The 22,283-nt window shown below is 40.6% G+C and overlaps 1 protein-coding gene across 11 annotated transcripts in view; it reads left to right on the forward strand.

Moving 5' to 3' along the window:
- Positions 1-4,190: 4,190 nt before the first annotated feature.
- REPS1 (RALBP1 associated Eps domain containing 1) overlaps positions 4,191-22,283 on the forward strand; it is a 72,861-nt gene continuing 54,768 nt past the window's right edge. For 4 of the 11 annotated variants that reach the window (XM_067701934.1, XM_067701935.1, XM_067701939.1 and 1 more), the window contains exon 1: positions 4,194-4,906. In XM_067701934.1, the coding sequence (XP_067558035.1) occupies positions 4,754-4,906 (153 nt within the window). In that variant the 5' untranslated portion in view covers positions 4,194-4,753. Of the gene's footprint in view, positions 4,907-11,000; positions 11,141-22,283 lie in introns of those variants that run through there. The other 7 variants (XM_067701938.1, XM_067701933.1, XM_067701936.1 and 4 more) reach the window with 5 other exon arrangements.

A 22,283-nucleotide genomic window follows, 5' to 3' on the forward strand; every position in this document is an offset into this window, starting at 1 on the left:
AGGTTTGAGGGGATGGGAAACTCCCCCAAGTGGGTCACGGAGGGCAAAGGTAAATAGGGCCAGTTTTACTTCCATCCCTTGGTTCTCTGTCCCATATTGTCTACCTATTGGAGACAGAGTAACATACAGGATCGTTAATTTAGGGTGCTTCTGCATCCTGGAGTATGGGGTCCCATCTTCACAGAATATCATCTCCATGCTGACACATCAGCTGCACCTTCAAAAGGCCATTCTATACTCTCTGAAGTCAGCAGCTTCTGGATGATGCGGAATGTGAGCTTAGTGGGTTATGGTTATGTGTCCACTAATGCACTCCTATTGCTGTAAGGAGGGTCTCTTTGTCTGAAGTCATGTTATGCAGATTACAAGTTGGTGATAAAAACAGTCTTAAACACTTAGATGGCTAAAGCCCTGAGAACAGGAAAGCAAACTTATGCCCAGGATACATTTGATTCCTATAAAGATAAGTCAACTTGTCACCAAATGCATGACTGGTCTCCTCGAGGGATGATGTTACATCAGGAATTGAACTTGGTGTTGAGCTGACACCAAGGTGAGCTGAGCTGAACTCAAGCGTTGTTGGCAGGTTGGACATTTGGCCTTGGTAAGTGGAAGCTGTGATGTGGGGCTCATATATACTTTCCATTGCTGCCACAATAGCTACTCAGTTCCTGAGCCAATGTGCCAACACTGGGGTGGCTGCTTGCAGAGGCTGCCTGACATCATCTGGCCAGGTTGTTTTGACTACTTATGCCTCCTCCATAGTGGATGCTTTCTGGTGGGTGTGAACACATGATGCAAAGATAGTCACACTCCATGCCCCTTCCCATAGGTTCAACCACATGATTTCCTCCCAGACTTCCTCTTCCTTAATTTTCCAAACTGCCTCCTACCAAGTCCCTGCCCTACCAGCCCAATCATTTGTCACTGTCCGTGGGTTTATTGTGTATTCTTACCTTGGGCCACCTCTCTGATATTAAGTGAATGACCAGGTGCACCAACAGAAACTCTTTCCAATGGATTTCCCCTCACTAACATCTTTCAGGGCCATCCCTGAGTTGGACTTAAACCAAATTTTAACAATTATGTTCAGCAAAAGTGAATAAAAAGGCAAGCCACAGACTCTAGAAAATACTTGCAAATCATGTATCTGACAAAGAGCTTGTACCAAAAATGTATAAAGGATTTTCAAAACTCAATGATAAAAAAAGCAAATAATCCAATAAAAAATAGGAAAAGTTTTGAATAGATATTTTACCAAAGAAGATATTCGAATGGCAAATATGCACATGAAAAGGTGCTCAACATCATCAGTCTCTGGGGGAATGGAAATTCAAATCACAGTGAGATACCACTGCACACCCATTAGAATGGTTTGTGAGGATGTAGAGAAACTAAAATTCTATACATTGGTGGTGGGAATGCAAAATGGTACAGCCATTTTAGAAATCAGTTTGGTAGTGTTTTTTTTTTTTTTTTTTTGTAGTTTCTTTTAAAGTTGAACATTTAGTTACCATATGACCCAACAATCCCTCTCCTAGATATTTACCCAAGGGAAAAAAAAATGAAGGCTTAAGTTTGCAGAAAAACTGTACACACATATTTATAGTATCTTTATTAATAGTCACCCAAAATTTAGAAGCAACCCAAATATCCTTCAACTAGTGAATGGATGAACGAACTATAATCATCCATACAATAGAATACCATTTAACAATAAAAAAATGAACCACTATACAAGGAAGATCATGGAGGAATCTCGAATGCATTACGCTATGTGAAAAAAATTCAGATTCAAAATGCTGATTCTCGTGTAATTCCATTTACATGACATTCTGCAAAAGGCAAAAGTACAGAAACAGAAAATAAATCGGTGGTTGCCAGGGCCTGAGGGTAGAGGGCAGAGTAGTACAAAGGGGAAGCCCAGAGGAATTTTAGGGGAGAGTCACAGAATGTTTCCGCATCATGATTTTGGTGGTGGTTACATGACCGTCATGCATTTGTCAAAACTCACAGAACTGTATACCAGAAACGACGAATTTTACTGCACTTAATTTATTTTAAAAACTTCATTAGAGGTTTCCAGTTTAAAACAGTTGATATTTGCTAGCAGTAACCGACTATTTGATCTTACCTGAAGACCAGTATCTTTCAATTTGTAGCTATATAATATAGTCCAGCTGTTTTAAAATAGCTTTCTCATAATGTCACTTTTTAAAACTGATATATCTAGAAACATATAGGAAAGAAATTAGAATTGGTCTCAAAGGGCCTGTTAAATCATTTTTTCCCCTTTGTACGTGAAAGTATAAATTTAAGTAACGGATATAGAGAAAAATCCCTTTCATTTGTGAAACTGTCAAGCCCTCCAGCACCAAGGCAACCCAATACCTGGCTGGGGGGTGGAGAATGTCCCCCCTTCGTGCAAGACTTTCTGGTTTTTCAAGTGTGTGTATGTTTGGAGGGACTTTAAGCAGATACAGTGCTCCTTATAAGCACTGACGTTCAGGACTCCCCCACCCCCCATAAAAGATTGTATGTCAATTGCATCTCAGTGTTAAAAATGTAAACAAATATACATGTTAATGCCAGGTAGTGAAAAGTGTTATAAAGAAAAATAATTCAGATAAGGGGATAGAGCGTGGTAGTGGGGCTATTTTAGGTCAGGTGTTGAGAGAAGGTCCCTCTCTCGGTACGTGATATGTGTACAGGGACCTGAGGTGTGGGAGAACAAGCCATGCAAAGGTTTGTGGGAAGAGTATTTCAGGTGGCAGGAGCAAAGGCCCTGGGGCAGGAAAGAGCTTCAAGGCCTAGGAAAGGTGGTGGAGAAAAACATGCTGAAGACGATTGTAAGCCAGTGCCTACCTCATGTGCTCCTCCCTTTTACACGTTTGGAAAACAGGCCATCTGTGGGTCTCTGGTAGGTGTCCTGTAGGGACACGTGAGGAACTGCTATGGCAAATTTAAAGTTTTAGAGATAGAGAAACTTGAGATTAACGGCATGTTATATATGTAAGTGTACAAAGTGCTACTATTCAAATACAGCTCCACAAACCCTCTTCCTTTTTAAAAAAAGAAAAGTAATGCAATGCCTATAACTGTGTGCATATTAATATCCCATTGAAGCCTGGAGTAAAATGAATAAATATTGACATTAAACAGCATACATAAAGACTATAAATAGTCTCATGTGAGTTGAGTTGAGATTTTGCCTCCAAATGAAACAGGGCAGGTTTTGCTGACAAAGTGTTACAAAGAACCCTTTGGATTTTCAGTGCTCTTTGAATTTTGGAATTCCAGATACAAGATTTCGAACCTATAATATTACTTTCCTTTTATGGGTCATTTGTAAGATCAGCACTCTGGGGAGTAACCTGTAGCAGACAAAATAAAAACCAAAACTGAAAAATCTGTCTAATTCTGCCCTAGCTGTTTTGGAAATATTTCCTATTTGGTAAGGATAAACTGTTGTTAAGATATTCTATTTGAGATATCTTGAGAATCACTTCTCAGATAGGTGCAGAATAGTGCAACCTCATGATTTTCATAAAGGAGGAAATTGGGGGTCCCAGGAGTGAGCCCCTGTGGTCTGTCCACAGCCTAAACAGCTTTATAGAGCTGATGCTATATATTTATAGCACTAAGTTCATATTGATCAGAACCACCTTGTACAAAGAGAAAAACTTTGCCAGCTTTTCCCCCTATTCAACAACTTTGTTTCTCAGGTAAACACGGCTTGGAGCAAGAGTGGGAGTTAGGTCTCAGTGGTTGGTGTCTGATGAGAGTTCTCAGATGGGTTGGATGTTCATAGCCCTTCAGAGCACAAAGAAATATTGAATTAATCTTCAGTAACATCTGACCTCAAAACGGTACGACGGATACAGTAATAACCTGAACAATGTTCCCCTTTCACGCAATGTTTATTAACCGTTTAGTGCCAGAAGCTTTGAAACAATCCAAACTACAGCCGGTTTCTAAGTTCTCCAGGTCTGAATGGGCGGCGTGCTCTTCCCCCCTGGTCTCCGCTCCCGGGGGTCCCAGCTCTTCCCGCAGGGCGCCAAGGGCGGCTCGGCCCTCCGCCGCGGGACCCAGGCCACCAGGGGGCGCTGCAGCCCCCTCTCCAGGGAGCGGCCGAGCCAGCCCGGTGGGTGTTTCTCTCTCCCTCTCGCGCTCTCTCCTCCTGGCCTCACATCCGGGTCTGGAGCGCGGCAGCCGCTGTCAGTGTTGGTGCGGTCGCGTCGGGGGCCGGGCCGGGGCGCAGTAAATGGCGGCGGAGGGAGGCGGAGCGGCGGCCGCGATCAGCCCAGAGCCCCCGAAACTTTAGGAGCCCCACAACTTTTCCGGGAAGTGCTGCCTCTCCGGGGGCGTGGACGGAAGGGGCAGGCGAGGCGGGAAGTCTGGGGGGAAGCGGCGGGGAGCCGGGGAGACTCGAACCCGCGGCGGGGGTGGTGGCGGAGTCCGCCCGGGCCTCGCGCCGCCGCGGCCCCCGCCTCCTTCCCCGCGCCCTCCCCGCGGCCGCCGAGGCGGAGCCTCTTAGGCGGCGGCGCGCCGAGCCCAGCCGGGCCCCCTCCCCGCGACCTCCGGGCCCTGTGGCTCGGACGCCCCCGGCGCGCGCGCGAGGCCGGGGCTCCCCGCCGCTTCGGGGGGCAAGGAGGAGGCGGCCGGGCGGCGCGCAGTCCCCGCCGTCCCGGCGTCGCGGGGCCGGGCCCCGGGTGTTGCATGCGGGGCGGGGTGGCTGTGAGCGGAGGCGAAGATGGAAGGTTTAACGCTGAGCGATGCGGAGCAGAAATACTACTCGGATCTCTTCTCCTACTGCGACAGCGAGAGCACCAAGAAGGTGGCGGCCCACGGGCGGGTGCTGGAGCTGTTCCGGGCCGCACAGCTGCCCAACGACGTGGTCCACCAGGTAACGCCGCCGCCGTCCCCGTCCGCCGCGTCCGGGGGGTCGGCCGGCCGCCGAGGTGTCGCTTCCCGGCGGCTCGGGCCTCCAGCCGCCAGCCTCCTCGAGGTGGGAGTGGGCGCCGTTTCCAGAAGGGCCGGCTGTGGGCAGGTTTCCCCGGGTTTCTCCGCTGCGGACCGGAGCCGCAGGTGCCCGGAAGGCCCGGACTCGCGAGGGGAAGGGGGTCGCTCTTCGAGGACAAAAGTCATTCAAAGATACGATGGGGGTGGGGTTGGGGGGGTCTGTGTATTATCTCTGGAGAGCGTAAGTCCTGTATCTCTCGGCTGCCCCTCAGAATCTGTGTTTTTCAACACTGGAAGAGCAACTTCAGATGAAAGATCTTGGATTGTTAACCATGTCTTTGAATCCTAGATCCTGGTACCTACTTTTATATATTTTAAGGAAGCTCAATTCTTAGGGAGATTAAAAAATTAGAACTTTTAGCTAGTAGTTTGCAAGTAGCTATGAAAAGAACTTTACAGGATGCGTGGCTGATGTAAACTGGGTAGTTTTTCGATTGGCATTCGATAGCACTTGGTGGAATTTGTGGATTGGGTTGGGAGGTAAGTATTGAGCAACTGGAAGTCAAAGGTGCATATTTGCCTCAATCTGTAGCCCTAGAGGAGCAAGCAGAGTAAGTTTTAAGCTTTCTTCATCACGTCTGCTTTTAAAATAGAAGGCTTCCTGGAAGTTCTCTCTAATGTATGTGGTGAGCATTGATGTTACTCTGTGTTTAATGATGCAAAGCTGCTAGTGAGAGTCTGTCTAAACAACATATCAGAAACAGGTTTTAAGCTTCATCTTTATGGTGATCCAAGCCAGTTATCCAGATCTCCAGAACTTAGAGCCGCGTGCATAGGTATGATGTAGTGCACTGCGGAGAGCCCTGAATGAGGACTTGTCACACCTGGGTCCTTGACCACACTCTGTTAACCCCCAGTGTGGCTTTGGGCCAAGCGCTCTCAACTCTTCAAGCGTAAGTGTGCTTCTAACAAAAATTCTGGGAAATATAAAAATGTCCCCAAGGCCTCTGTTTTAGAAGTTACCTGTGCACTAGCTATGACTAAATTGAATGAGTTCTGTCTTTTCGCATAATCTTGTTTGTTTTACGTTGCTTTTTAAAAATTTTGGGAGGAAAAGTTCGGTGTCTTACATACCAACAGCTAGGAGTCTCATATTCATTCTGCTGAAAACAAAGTAAGTATTTTACGCTCTGCTGGCCACATACAGTCTCTTTATGTATATTCTTTGTTTTCATTCTTACAGCCCTTTAAAAATGTAAAAATCATTCTTAGCTCAAGGGCATACAAAACGGGGTCCGCGGCTGTGCGGGTACTCTACGCTCCCCATATGGCTTTGGAGTTACACTTATAGGAGTAGGTCTGGTCAGAACATGCTCATTAATGATTTTGCTCTTTTTGTAGAAATACTTTCAAGTCATTAAAAAACTAAAATTAAGGGGAAAACTCCCGTGTTCTATTCGGCTTATTATGTCTGGGGTGGGGGGAGCTGAAATAAACTGACTTTCATATTTTTAAGAGTGCATGTTGTTAAAAAAAAAGAGTGCATGAAGACTTTAAGACTTTATGTTATTCAGGATGCAAATTAGCATTAATTAACCTTTGCTTAAAATATGTTTAATCCAATCCAAGTTATTTTCATGTTGTGCTCAATTTTATTAACACTCAAAAATAAATTTCTGTTGCCTTTTTGTATAAAGAGAGAACTTAAATAGCGTAAATAGTCAGGATTCAGTTACACGTTGGAAACTGGGAACTCCCTGAAGCAGAAGCAGAATTCTTATAGCTTTCTGGGTATTTTGCAGGCAGTTAACTTAAAAATTGGCCTAACACATAAAATGTGGAACAAAAGAGGAATATGGACAATTCCCTTATGGAAGTTCAGCATTGTCTGAAAACACAGCCCTCCCTTGCTTCTTAAGCGGGAAACATTTGGGGCAACTCACGTGTAATGTTTAGTTTTTACTTAGCACTGGGCGAGGCATTGCAGGGCATCAAAACAGGAGTAAGAAGTTCTCAAGGACCTTGTAAACTACAGGAATACACATGTGTAACATAAAGCAATGTGAATGCCCTAAGAGAGGATAAAGGAAGGTATGACCAGGAAAGGCCTCTTGACTTAATTCAGGTGGACCTTATATTAGTGTGGAGGGATGAAGAGGACTTCCAGGCAGAGAAAAAACACGACCAAAGGTGGAAGGTGTGGGAAGGAGCCTTTGCAAGGACTAGCAGATAGACAGGTTTTGCTGAAGCTAGAGTATATTTTGGCGATACTGGAACATAGAGTCAGAAAGAGACCACGGTAGGAAAGATTCTAAAGAACAGGCAGATTTCATATTTCAGTAGGCAATGGAGACTCAATGATAGTTTTCTTTGTTTGTTTTGTTTTTGTTTTCTTTTTTTTGCGGTACGCGGGCCTCTCACTGTTGTGGCCTCTCCCGTTGCGGAGCACAGGCTCCGGACGCACAGGCTCAGCGGCCATGGCTCACGGGCCCAGCCTCTCCGCGGCATGTGGGATCTTCCCGGACCGGGGCACGAACCCGTGAACCCGTGTCCCCTGCATCGGCAGGCGAACTTCCAACCACTGCACCACCAGGGAAGCCCCAATGATAGTTTTTGACTTTGAGTGAAGGAGAGAGTAGAGGGTGGGGAAGGAGGCTCGAGCAGTGATCCGGAATGGATGCTAGGTACTGGGCACCCAAACCAGGGTGACAGCAGTAGAACAGAAAGGAGGGGCTGGATGAACAGGTCTGTGTTATTGAAGGGCTGCTGGGTAGCCGCAATGTGAGGTGCTTTGTGGGATAATGTTTCATTGAGACCAGATTATCAAGGCTGGGTGGAGAGCTTTGAACTAATTGTGAAGGTGGCAGGGAGTTATAGATTTAAGAGAACTGACTCGTAAAAGCAGTGCTTTAGGAGGCATTTAGAAGATCAGAGCATCTGGAAGTAGAGGAAAGAAACTGGAGACAAATTTGGGGACTGATTGTCTCGCACATACTGGGCTATGGGACTCAAATATGGGAGTGGGGGACACTGCGGGGAGCGTGATTCTGCCCCCCAGGAGGCATTTGGAGACAGTTTTGCTTGTTGTAACTCAGGGAGAGGGAGCAGTTCTGGCCTCTAGTAGGTAGAGGCAGGAGCGCTGCTAAAACAGCCTGCAATGCACAGAACAGCCCCTACAGCAGACAATCACCTGCCCCAAAACGTCAGCAGTGCCGAGATTCGGAAAACCTAATGTGGACTCTGGTGGTGACAGTGGGACAGAAAATGAGGCTGACGATAAAGTAGAGATTATGAAGGTAGACCTGATGGGCTTGGGTTGTCTGGTGATATTTTGATGAGAGACGAGTAGGGCAAGTGTTACTCTCTGTTGGACACCACTCACAGTTAGAAAAGGGGCAGGAAGAGGGCCTGATTTTAAAAAGTTGATAATGAGTTTGATTTCAGGCATTTTGAGAGGGCAGTGCAAATCTCCAGGGGACAGTTGGAAATGTGTGATTTGTCCACCCTGAGTGCCGGTTATTACAGTGAAATTCACATGTTTGGGGTCTCTCCTCTTTATCACCTGAGTATCTTGGAGGTAGAGGCCAGACAGCTTCTCACAGGGTAGGCATGCATTTACACATCAGGGCTTTGACTGATGTGGTAGTTTTCAGCATTTGTTAATAAAAGTCATGAGAAGGCTGAGTCATCTGGGGGAGTGAGTATAGAGGACAAAGAACAGAGGGCCCAGAACTGAAGGAGAAAGGAGCTGGCGTTTATTGAGTGCCTGTTATGTTCTTTTACTGGGCAGATCATTTTCATGCAGGAACTCACTTGATCTTTGTAAGAACCCTGAGAAGTGAGGAGTATTCTTGTTTATTAACTAGGAACTTGATAGGCAGAGAAGTTAAATAACTGGTTAGTTGTATACACTGATGTGTATAAAAATTGATGACTAATAAGAACCTACTGTATAAAAAAGTAAATAAAACAAAATTCAAAACAAAACAAACAAAAATGACTAGTTAGTGAATAGAGTACTTCTCCTTTACCATTATTTCTTGCCACCTCTCAGCTCTTTCCTGCTTTTCACTGTTCATGTGATTGGTTTGCCCATAGTTCTTATGAAGAGTAGAGACTTAAAATTATTTGATTTTGAGTTATATGTGGATTTCCTCCTTTGCAAAATAAATAATTTTATGTATGATGATGTCTGAAAACACAGCCACTTAAGAGAAATAGGAAGATTCTTGTAGTTGGTATCCTGAGTTTTACATTGCTACAACTGTCAAACATCTTGAGAAACGTTCATTACACTTGTTTTGGAATACCAGAGTAAAACCTGTTCTGAGTTTAAGAGTTTGTTTTGGGGAGACAGTGTGTTAATAGCTAAAGCGAGTGAGCTAAAGCTTTATAGAATTATGCTCCACACCAGAGAGGAACAGGACGAGGGGGAGAAAAATCTGGTTCATAGGATTTAATCATGAAGAATTTTGCTGTCTGCTGAGCGAGAAGATATTCAGTGGCTTAAAAATAATCTTCAGAATTATTTTGTTTTTTAAACATTAGGGAAGGTATGCTATTTACTACACTAATCAGTATGCTTTTCTAGCTTTTACTTAAAATTTCATCTTTGGGAAAAGCTTTAAAACTTCATACAGACTTTGAATGAATAATAACTTGATAAAAGGTTCTAGTACTAACTGTTCTTTTATTGAAGATTATAAGCAATGTATCCTATAAATGAGGCTGAGAAAATCTTTCAGTTCATTTGTGTTGAGCAATATCTTGGTAGAATATTTGAATAACACGTTAGTTTAATGGAGGAAAAGTGATGACAATGAAACATAAACCATTTTGTCTCTCTTGAAATTTGTTCAATTATGTGATCTACTCATTAGAGATAGGATTAAAATAGAGAAGCAGAGCCTCATTTATGCATTGAAAGTTACAAACTTAATACTTAATGAAATTAATGTCAGGTTTGTTGTTCTGGAGTAGTGATTTTGTCTGTTTGTAATCACTAAAAAAATTATAACAAACTATAAAAATAATCTTACCTTGAACAGACACTTTACTATACACAGTTGAAAAACATACTGTTTGTGAAAGAAGTCATACTTCATGGCTCTCTGTAGTGTCATATTTACTTAAAGTTTTTTTCTTTCCTATATCATAATGTACTTTTAGTCTTCTCTTTTTTAGCCAGTAGGCCAGAGTTAGAGTCTTAGTATCTTGAGAATTCGAGCTAGGCATTTTGACAGAGCTCTAAAAGAGTGTGAGAAGTTGATGTAAGGAGAACTAAACATGGAAGGCAAGTTCCAGCCCTGACCTTGAACAAGTCACTTTAATGCCTGGATTTTAGTTCTCACCATGGAAATGATTGAATTGGGGTTTTCAAAGGAGAGGTTACAGTGTAGGGATGGCCACTCTGTCCAGCCACATCCTCAAGAAAGTAGCCACACAGACTTGAAATTAGTTGATACGCTATTTTGAAACTGGAATTGATTTCTTTTACACACTTTGGGAGATTTGAAGAGGAGACTCTTGCCTAGAATGCTGAAGTGAGTATATATATAAGAGGGAACTGATGAAAGTGTTTTAATGTCCGTGGTACTTAGTTCTTCACAGTGTCTGGCCGGTGGAAATTTGAAATGGGTAAGACTTGGCATTTCTGATGTTTTCCCTGATACATGTTTCATTTTCTGTAGCCTTTCCTGTGATAGCTGCATCTTGATTTGTCATTTCCCTCTGCCTCTATGTAAGGAATTTATGGTTGATGGGTTGCATATATAGGCATGACATAAAAATCAGGTTGTAATAATTTTGCTTCAGAAATCTTTTCTTTAAGTTCATACCATATACCAAATTTTATTGCAGTTTGATAAATTATAGGACTTAAAAGTCTTAAAACCACATCTCTTCATTTTGTTTTAAGAGTTGACTCTATATGGAATTTAAGCCTCTTTTGTTAAATGATGAAGACCGAATTTATTAGACTGTATTTCCGTCTAACCTCTTTTTTGGTTGTGGATTCCTTTGAGATTCCTGTTGCACACCTAAGTGTCCATCGACAGATGAATGGATAAAGAAGATATGGCACATATATACAATGGAATATTACTCAGCCATAAAAAGAAACGAAATTGAGTTATTTGTAGTGAGGCGGGTGGACCTAGAGTCTGTCATACAGAGTGAAGTAAGTCAGAAAGAGAAAAACAAATAACATATGCTAACACATATATATGGAATCTAAAAAAAAAAAAGGTTATGAAGAACCTAGGGGCAGGACAGGAATAAAGATGCAGACATAGAGAATGGACCTGAGGACACAGGGAGGGGGAAGGGTAAGCTGGGACGAAGTGAAAGAGTGGCATGGACATATATACACTACCAAACGTAAAATAGATAGCTAGTGGGAAGCAGCCGCATAGCACAGGGAGATCAGCTTGGTGTTTTGTGTCCACCTAGAGGGGTGGGATAGGGAGGATGGGAGGGAGACACAAGAGGGAGGAGATATGGGGATATATATATATATATGTATAGCTGATTCACTTTGTTATACAGCAGCAACTAACCACTGCAAAGCAATTATACTCCAATAAAGATGTTAAAAAAAAGAGAGATTCCTGTTGCACATGTTGGACATCTGCTTAGAAAACATAGTTACGCAAAAATTTGCATATAATTTGAGATAGCCAGCCTTCCCCCAACCTAGTCAAGCTCATCCCATGGACCTCTACATTAAGACAGTTTTAAGGAAGAGCAGACAGACCTGGGAAAGCTGAACGTAGGTCTTAAGTCAGTTTTGTATATTTTCAGGAAATATTTCTTCATGGCTACTATTTATACTCAAGAGTGTGTATGCAGTGGTGAAAACTCAGAAATCTTCCCTGCCTTCATGGATTATAACTTGTGGTAATGTTAAAAAGGAAAAGAACTGTATTAATGGGGAATCATGGGAGGCTATGTGGACCTACTTAGGTATAAGGGAAGGCCTCTCTGAGGAGACGGGGACGTGGTAAGGGAGTGAGAATGAGATGTTTCACATAGAAGGAATGAGCACTCAAAGGGCCTGAAGAGCATGTGAAGAGCTCTGTGTGTTTGAGGAGATGAAAAGCTGGAGCATTATGGGCAAGAGGGGAGAATGGCAGGGGCCACATGCTGCAGGGCCTTGTACACAGGGATAAAGAGTTTGGATTATAAAAGACTGAAAGTTTATATTCAGGGGAGTGGCAGCATCCAAAGTATATTTATCAAAGGTTACCCTGCTGTGTAGAGAAGAGAACATTGGGGCAAGCAGAAACAGGTTGGCCACTGGATATGCAGTAGTTCAGGTAGGAGACCATGATGGCTTATGTTAGTGATGCGGTAGGTGGAGAGGAGTGGACATATTTGAGATATTTGTAGGTAGAAATAGGAGGATGTGATAATGGATTGGATATAGAATATAACCGGGGGAAACATTCAGGGATGTTGCCGGAAGTCACCATTATTGGATGCCTGGAAGACGAATGGGTTTTTCAGGGTTTTTTGTTTTATTTGGGTGGAAGGTAATGGTGAATTTGGGAGTTTTCTTTTATCAATCGTAAGTTCTCAGAAGCCTGTGAGATTGTTAAGAAGGCCTCTATCAGAGAGGATCATCAAATCTTGAGGAACTCAGAGATACTTGGCTTGGAGATGTCAGTTTGAAGCTTATCAGTGTGTTAGTGATATTCAAAGCCATGCAAATAGGTGAAATCACTGAAGAAGAGACTATAGAGAGGAGAGAAGGATTGGTTAGAAATAGAAACCTGAGGAACACTGCACATTTCTAAGTTGGGTAAACTGGAAGCCCTCTAGGAAGGAAGCTAAGAAGGACAGCTCGAGTGGTTGTAGGGAAATTGGGAATATATATTGGATCATGTCATGGATACCAAGTAATGCAAGTATTTCAAGAAAGGGATACTTAACTATTGAGTTTGGCTGAGAGGTTGAGAAGATATGGGCACAAATATGGCTGTTGGATTTGGCAACCTAAAGGTCATCAGTGACCATAATGAGCCAGTGTCATAGACTGGTAGAGGTGGAAGCCAGATTTGAGTGACTTGAGGGATACACAGGAACTAGAAATTGGGTTTAAAGAAGTTAAAGGAAACAGACATGGGGCCAAAGCGGAAGTATGAGGATGTGAAGGAAGTCTTTGATTTTTTGAGTATATAAGAAATATTGCAGCATGGTTTTAGTTGTTAGGATTAATAAGGGAAGGAAGGAAGATGAGGAGAGAAGTCCTTGAGAAAGCAAGAATGGTCTAGGATCCTGATGGCACAGGACAGCAGTTCTTTGATAGGAAACAGATAACTTCCACAATTTCAAAAGGAGGAGAGAAAGGGAAAAAATAATCTAGTCACAGTAACATCAAAAAGAATAAAATACTTAGGAATAAACTTAACAAAAAAAGAGCACCAAGATGTTTATATTACAAAACATTACTGAGAGAAATTAAGTACGGTTTGTTTTTTTTTTTTGGCTGCACCGTGCAGCCTGTGGTATCCTAGTTCCCCGACCAGGGATTGAACCCAGACCCTCGGCGGTGAGAGCGTGGAGTCCCAACCACTGGACCACCAGGGAATTCCCCTAAATAAAGATTTTTTTAAATAAATGGAGAGATAGTCTGTATTCATAGATTGGAAGATAGAATGTTAAGATGGCAGTTCCCCAAATTGATCTATAGATTCAGTAAAATACCTGTCAAAATTCCAGTAGACTCTTGTAGAAATTGTCAAGCTGATCCTAAAATTTGTAAGGAAATGCAGAGGATCTAGAATAGCCAAAGCATTTTTGAAAACAAAATAGGAGAGTTACCCTGTCTAATTTTAAAACTTATCTACAGTGATCAAGACAGTGTGATTGGCATAAGGATAAGCATTATAAGTCAGTGGAACAGAATTGAAAGTCCAGAAATTAACCCTTATATTTATGATCACTTGGTTTTTGAAAAAGTGCCAGAAGAGTTCAATGGGGAAGGGATAGTCTTTTCAACAAATGGTGCTGGAACAATTGGATGTTTGTATGTTTTAAAAAATGGATTTAGATATACTGTTTTATATACTTCACACCGTACATGAAATTATCTCAAAATAAATCATAGACTTTGTCAATTTGTAATTGGAAAACCTAAAGCTATAAAAATTCTAAATATTACATAGGAGAAAATCTTTGTGACCCTGTGTTAGGCAGAGTTCTTAGATATGGCACCAAATGCATGGATCATTAAAGAAAAAACTGATAAATTGGACTTCTTTAATGAAGTTTTAGAACTTGTTACACTTCAGAAGATACTTAAGAAAATAAAAAGACAAGCCACAGACTCTCAGAAAATATTTGAATATTACAAACTTGGTAAAGGTCTTTAATCTAGAATATATAAAGAAATCTTACAACTCAGTTATGCAGGAAAAAACCCAATTAAAAAATGGGCAAAAGACTTTAGTAGGTATTTCACCAAAGAAGATATTATAAAGGGCCAATAAGCATGTGAAATGATGTTCAACATCATTAGTCATTAAGGAAATGCAAGTTAAATCACAATGATATATTGTAACACACCCACTTAAACAGCTATAATTTAAAACTGACATTACCTATTACTGGTATTGTGGAGAAACTGGAATCCTATACACTGCTCTTGGAAAGGTAAATGGTACAGCCATTTTGGAAAAGTTTGGCTTTTTCTTAAAAAGTTAAACATATGCTTACCATACAAACCAGCAGTTCCGCACTTAGGAATCTATCCAACAGAAACGAAGATGTGTGCACACAAAGAATTGTAAATGTCCATTTTAGCAGTATTATTCACAATAGTCAAAAATTGGAAAGCAATCCAAATGTCCCTCAAATGGTGATAAACAAAATATGGTATATCCATACAATGGAATACTGTTCTATAATAAGGAGGAACAAATTACTGGTAAATGCTACAACAAAGATGAATATCAAAAACCTGATAAGTGACAGAAGCCAAACAGAAAAGAGTACGTATTGTGTGGTTGCATTTATATGAAATGTCTAGAAAAGGCAAATCTATACAGAAAACAGAACAGTGGATACCTGAGGCCAGGGCAGGAGTGGAAACACTCTGGAGGAAAATTTTGGGGGTGATGTGATGGAAAAGTTGTAAGATTGGATTGTAGTGATGATGCACAACTCTATAAATTTTCTTAAAGCTCAATGAATTGTACACTTACGGTTGAATTTTGTGATGTATAAATTATACCTCAAAGCTGTAAATTAAAACTTTAATAATTTGGAGAGTGAGGGGAATGCATGAAATAGTCATCTTGGAGAATGCGCAGGTGAGTGTGGTAGAGAATAAAGGACTCTGTGCTGTCTATATGATTTTAATTACAAAACCTCAGTGTAACTTAATGTAATCTGGCATTTGGTTACGCATTTGTGTTTTGAATATCATATGAAAGGTGATATATCAATAGATATTATGTATGGAAGAGATTGCCATATGAAGATTCATTACAACTGGGTATAAATAAGTACATTAATTAATAGATTAAGAAGGGGTTGAAAAAATTGTGATATGGAATAATGGAAATATATATATTTTTTTGAAGATTTAATATTTTTATTTATTTTGGCTGCGTTGGGTCTTTGTTGCTGTGTGTGGGCTCTCTCTAGTTGCGGCGAGCGGGGGCTACTCTTCGTTGCGGTGCGCGGGCTTCTCCTCGCAGTGGCTTCTCTTGTTGCGGAGCACGGGCTCTAGGCGCGTGGGTTTCAGTAGTTGTGGCGCACGGGCTCTAGAGCGCAGGCTCAGTAGTTGTGGCTCATGGGCTTAGTTGCTCCACGGCATGGGGGATCTAAGCAAACCTGGGATTGAACCCATGTCCCCTGCACTGGCAGGCGATTCTTATCTACTGCGCCACCAGAGAAGTCCCTATATTAATGTGCTCCTTTGGATAAAAAATAGCTGCTAAGAGTGCTGATCTAAGAGTGATTATTGCTTCTTGTCTGTGGATTATATAAAACGTTGTATGTGGAAATAGGAATATCTGTGTCCTTACGAAAAGAAATTATTGTCTAGAAACTATTCAAGAGTATTTTTGATTTTTCTTGTCTCATTTGTGACTAGAAGGATCAGAGGTTTGACTGCTTAAACTACAGTGTTTATTGGTATTGTATGTTATTAATAGTTGATTTAGAAGAATTCATATTTTTTCTAAAGCACTTAATTATATTTCATAGAAAAGTATTTACTTACAACACCCTTGTAATTTTCTGCGTCAGCAAGTATTGAGTATGGTCAAAATTGCACAGACTTAGGAATGTGACAGTTCTAGATTTGAATCTCCACCTCAGTGCTTATTAACTTTCTTGCTCTGAGCAAGTAACTTAATTAACCCCCTTTGAAGACTCCCATTTCTTCATCTGTAGGCTGAGGATGATACCAAATCCAAAAGTTTCGTAATACCACAGTGAAGTAACATGTAAACCTAGTGTAGTGCCTGGCTCTTAGAGGGTGATCAGAGAAGCTTCGTTCACTCGAGCTCTGCTCTATTAAGGAAAATTCATAATTTGTAGGATCTTGGCTTTAATGGTAGTAAAAATCTCCCCATTGTTCTTCAAACCTAGCTTTATACGTTTTGTTGTTTTTGTTGCATTGAGCTTACTACACTGCCCTCAATCCTTTGATCCTATCAATAATGCTTTGTGTTTCTCCCTTTCATGGTGTAATTAGAGGATTTTTACTCCTGAAGTGAAGTTTACCACCAAAATACTAAAATAAAGGATAATTCTGAGGTTTTGAGCCTACTTGGCTTGCAGAATGATGATAACCATTAATGGAAATAAAGAAGTGAGGAGGGGGGGCCTAGTTTAGTTGAAGGCAATGTGCTGAATTTGGATGTGCTGAGTGAGCACATCCATGTCATGTTCAGTCCATCTGGGCAGCAAGGTTTAGTGGGCATTTGAAAGCTTGAGAGCAGCAGCTGGGTGGCTTTAGAAGCTTGTGCAGACTTGGTGGTGGTTCCTGAATGAGGCTATTCAATAGAAATGAGGGATGCAAACTTAACTTAGTGTATTTGAAATGTCCTTTCAGAGTAGATGGTAAATTGCACTTTTGTGTAGAGATTTAGGTATTCTCACTTACGACTTAAGAAATTTTCTGAAACTCTCTTGAGACTGTTAGGAAGGCAGGGTGGATGAGGAAGTGTAACGTCTCTTTACCTGAACTTAGTCCAGCCTCCAGAGAATTGAACCATGGTTGTTAAACCCAAAAGGCATTTGCACATTTAAAGTAAGAGGTCTTAGCTGTTTGCAAGCAACCTCCAAGGCAAAGAAATTGCATTTAGCTGAGGAATGTGCCTCAGAGCTAGAACAGACTAGCCTACGCTTTCCCATCAGCATCTCGTTGCAGCTTTGTGCTTCTCATTTAACACAAGATCTCTTTTAATCTTTATAATATAAGTCTGACAGATATTGTTATCCCCATTTAATTAATAAGAAATTGAATGCTCTCATGATCCTCAACAATTAGATGTGTGGAAAAATTCCTTGAGGGTGAGTTATCCTGGAGCATTGCTGTACCATTTCTTCAGGGATGGTTCTGTTGAATTCTGCTTTCCATATATTCAGAGTACTTTCTTCTATTTAATATCTTACAATTACATCATTAATTCAACAAATATTATTAAACATCTATTATGCATCAGGGTATGCACCAGCGGCATGGAGTATGCAGAGGTGAATGGAAGAGACATGGTTCCTGCTCTTCTGGAAAACTTAAATCTTTCTCCTAAGCTCCAAGAACCTAGCAGGGGGTCATTGTTCCTATCTGGTCACAACTATATCTCTGGCACATTGTTGGTAGTTAACATTTGTTGAGTGTTGAATGAGTGATCATGGATTTATCCTTTTTTTCCCCCCAAATATGTTTGCTTGTCACTAGCTTGAATATATATTGCACCCAATTCAAATAATAATAGTAATAATAAATGCCAGTGTACTGCCTACTGTATGTCAGGTACTGTTTGCACCCCTTTACAAATATTAATTTGTGAAGTGGGTACAGTTTACTATCCCTGCTTTTAAAATGAAGATAAAGAAAGGACAAGTAGCTTATTACAAGGTCACACAGCTCGAAAATGGTAGAGCTTAGATTTAAGTAGTCCTTTTCTTAACCACTTTGCTCTACTTCCTAAATATTATATGATTAAATACTTATTATCCCACTTCCATGCTCATATCTTTACCATCTACTATATCTCTCAATATTCTAAATTCCCCAATTTCTTCTTTAGAGTTACTTGACATTTACAGATCACGCTGAGGTCCCCACACCAGCTTGTGTAGTCCCTGTACTGCTGTGAGTCTTGTTAGGTTCTAAGAGTTATTATAACAAGTCCGGTTTATCCATGTCTTTCAGCAGCGTGTCTTGCGATAGTTTTGCAAATAAAACTTAAAAATAGGTCCTTCTGCTACATTTACTTAGATGCCATTGTTTATTTTCGGTAGTTTGCTGAGTAAATTAATAATTTTATTGAAATAAAGGGATAAAATTTTAAACTGTTTTTATATAGAATACAAATAACACTCTACAACACAAATAACATTCTAAAAGATGGCTAAACAGAATACTTTTATCCGCCAAGGCCGACTTAGTCAGTGTCTCCTCTAGGAAATCTAGATAACATTAATTTGTTTGACTTTATGAGGACCTGCTTCTCCAGAGGACTGAAACTTAGGAGAGGGTCCTTGGTAACCTGGTTTTGCTCTCCTTAGCATAGGAGTGGCAGTTTACGCCATTGGTATAAATAAGATCAGCCAGGATGAACTTGTGGAGTTAAAGGAAGGAGAGAGCAAAAGGAAGCCTGAGGTAGTAGCTGCCTGAGGCATTGGAGGGAAAGCAGAGAAACAAAGAAAGGAAGGAGAGTTATGGAAAGAGTCATCTGTCACATGCTACCAAACTCAATATTGGGTTTCATGGAGGCATGAGTGGAAGTCGGATTGCTTCCTGACAAGTTGGTACATTACTCTTTCAAAAATGTGTTCTAATTTAGACTTTGAACTAATTCACACTTGGTTTTTCTTTTACATTCTCTACACTGTTACTGAGGTTTTATTTATTCAGTATTTTTCCTTAGGATCCAGAGCATATCCTTCTCTTGATGAGTTCTCTATATTGAGATATTTGAGATATTTGCAAACTAACTCATTTTTTATAGTCCTTTAGTTTCCTTCAAAAATTTATCCCAGATGTGATAAAAAAAATCTGAATCATCAAGGAAAATCTTGATGTTCATAAAAGACAATGTTGTACTGTTTTCATGGAATTAGAAAGAAAACGGAAAACCCCGAATGAAGTTTCTGGCCAAACCGATGGTTTGACATCCTGCTTCTTTGAACTTTCCCCTAATCCTCTCTACCAGATAACCCCCTTTCTGTAATCTTCCCATACTGTTGTATATGTTTGTACTTGTATATACAACTTGTACTTCTAGCTTCCTGTTCGTGTGTGTATGTTATCCTTGATAGGTGACAGGCAATTTGAAGGCAAGCGTTAGCTTATTCTTGTTTTCCTCAGATCACTCTGCTTGTGCTAGGCACCCAGATCTTATTGGACTGGTTAATTGGTGCTGCAGGGCTTCACTCTTCATCAGTACCTTGATGGGTCCTAGCCTAACCTCTTCATTTTGTCATACCACTTAAAAAATTCCAAACGACAGGGAATGAGCCTTTTTGAACAATATGGAGCCTCTGAGACCTGATTATATAGATCTTCCAGTTAGACTGTGAATAAGCCAGTTAATATTAATACTTTTGAAGTTGTTCAGGTGGCTTTAGTCAGATATGGTGAGCATGCATATTAATAACTGTTCTTTAAGCCATTGTACCTCAAGGATGTTTTTAATTTTTTATTTTTAAAGATACCATAGTTTAGTAATAAACTCACATGAGATTCTCTGCCTTTCAGAAGTATAATTTCTAATTCTTGAACATGACAACTAGCAAATAGTGGTAGATAAGTAATCTAAATAAGGAAACAGGTCAGTAGTTTCTCATTTAATTTAGTTGACTCTTTTGGAGGAAAGCATAGCATTCTCGTAAAATGCTTGGCAGTAGGGAGAGCATATCAAATCTGAGTAGTCATGCTTACCCAGCCTTAAAAGTTATCTACCAACTCACTCCCACTTCTCACAATCTTGTTTCTGATTATTCTTCTAATGTGGACTTTGTGTTCTAGCAGATCTGTTTTCTGTTTCTCACAGTTACTTGTTAGGTTTTTTTTCCTCATCATGTTAACTTTCTTCATCTGCGGTACCCTCCCCCGGCTTCCGTGCTTCCATCCTCCCCCTTTTATTAAAAACGTGCCTTAGTTTTTATATGTTTGGAAATGTCATTTGAACAACCTTACCTTCTCTCTGACTCTCATTTGCCTCCTGCCTATCCTTCTGTATGTGTTTTGCACTGTTACTGCTTTTTGTTCGTTTGTCATTGCTTGACTGCTTTTCCAGGATATTTACATCCCAACAATATTATAAGTAAATATTATAAGTAAACCGTAAATAACATTCAGGTTTCTTTTCTTTCATGACCTCATGATTATCTAGAGCAGCAAAAGCACATAGTAGATGTTTATAAAACAGAGCTAACTATTTAGGGAAGCCAGTTGCTTAGCTCTGCTATTGCTGTGCATATATGGATGTGATTGGGGTGACGAATTAAGGCACTTCTGGGGTCCTCACCCAGGAAAGTAAAAAGTACGGGTGGTGAAGCTTGCAGCCTTGGATGTTCCACTGCTAGTGCTATGGGTACTCTCTCCCCACCCCAGTCAGTATTCTGGGCATGAGAAGAGAAGGAGGCAGCAAGAACAGGAACAAATAGCACAGAATTCTCGGAGTTTTGACTTTGCAGCTTTGCTGACCAACATTGCCAGTTTCCTCTCCCTCCCTTTCAGAATGCTTTTTTCCCTATTCTTTTTTTTTTTAATAGCAGAATGTAAGAAGTTTAAAAGAAACAAAATAGGAATTTATTGGCAACTAAAATAAATCATGGTGGAATCTTGGCACTGTTGCTTATATTTTCTTTATAAAATATAATAAAGCACAGCTTCTGTCCAGTTCCAGTGTACCTGGCTGAAAGGAGAAGACCACAAATCCATTTAGAGGGAGGGTGCTGGGTACACTCACATGACAGCGATTGCACATTCCCTAGCACAGGCCATTGAGATTTGTGCCGTGTCACAGTTACAGATTATACTACTTGTCACGGTCAATGTAAATCTCACAGGAATAGTAGAAACTACTGATGTTAACCTTTGAAATCTAAGAACCTACTGTATTCTGTGCCTGCCTTCAGGAAGCTGAGGATTTAATAACCAGAGGAAAGGAATTTATAGTTAGGTTTTCTATTACTACCCACAATTTAAAACTCGTAGAGATAGAAATCTTTTACTTCCCTAATCACATTTCTGTAGATTACTCCTAAGACTTGTTTCTGGAGTGAATCCAAACTTGTGTTTCTCACACCTAACAAAGGGAAAAAACAGAATTGCCAAAATTACTAATTGTATTGTATAATGGTTATTTTCTAATAGTGTTCCTTTTTGCTTCCTGTGTTATTTATTTGACTGTACACCCATCTATCTGCCTTCCTATTTTTCTTTTACTGCCAAGTAACAAATGGCCCAGATTTCTTCTCTACTGTCTGTACTAGTAGCCTAACTTTTTTCTGTTCCTCCTACCCTACCCCTTAAAAAAAAAAAAAAAAAAAAAAAAAGATATTCTTAAGGTTCACCTTTATCCTAGCCACCAAGTCCTGTAATATTTTCTTAGGTTTCATTCTGTTTTATCATCTCCCTTGTAATTGATACTGAATTAATTCTTGGTGGATATTATCTCTTCTTTTTGTTCTCTGTGATGCTAAATTATTATGTTATTTTATATCTTTAAGCATCCTATCTTCCTACTGTGTCTTTCTCTTGTGTAGAGTCAGCTTTGACCCCTTTTCTTACATTCAGCCTACAAAGTCCTTGAGATTTTCTTTCTCTGAAAAATCTCAATCATCCTTTTCTGTCCTTTGCATTAATTATTTTCTGAGCTCTGACTATGTTATTGCTACACTACTGCAGTAGCCTCCTAAGTCTTAACTAGGTTTTCTGTAATTGCTAAAGAACAAAAAAGCGAATTTCTGAAAACTTATATGATACTCTTCAGAAGTGCTCAGTAAAGATTAGTCTGGCATTTAGAACCCTCTCCATCTAGTTTGGTCCAGTTTACTACCTAACCACACTACAATTCCTACTTTGACCTGTTGGCACCCCCCCAGTTTGAATGCCCATCTTGACTTACCCA

The sequence above is a fragment of the Pseudorca crassidens genome, chromosome 13 (genome assembly GCF_039906515.1).
Source record: "Pseudorca crassidens isolate mPseCra1 chromosome 13, mPseCra1.hap1, whole genome shotgun sequence".
Classification (NCBI taxonomy): domain Eukaryota; kingdom Metazoa; phylum Chordata; class Mammalia; order Artiodactyla; family Delphinidae; genus Pseudorca; species Pseudorca crassidens.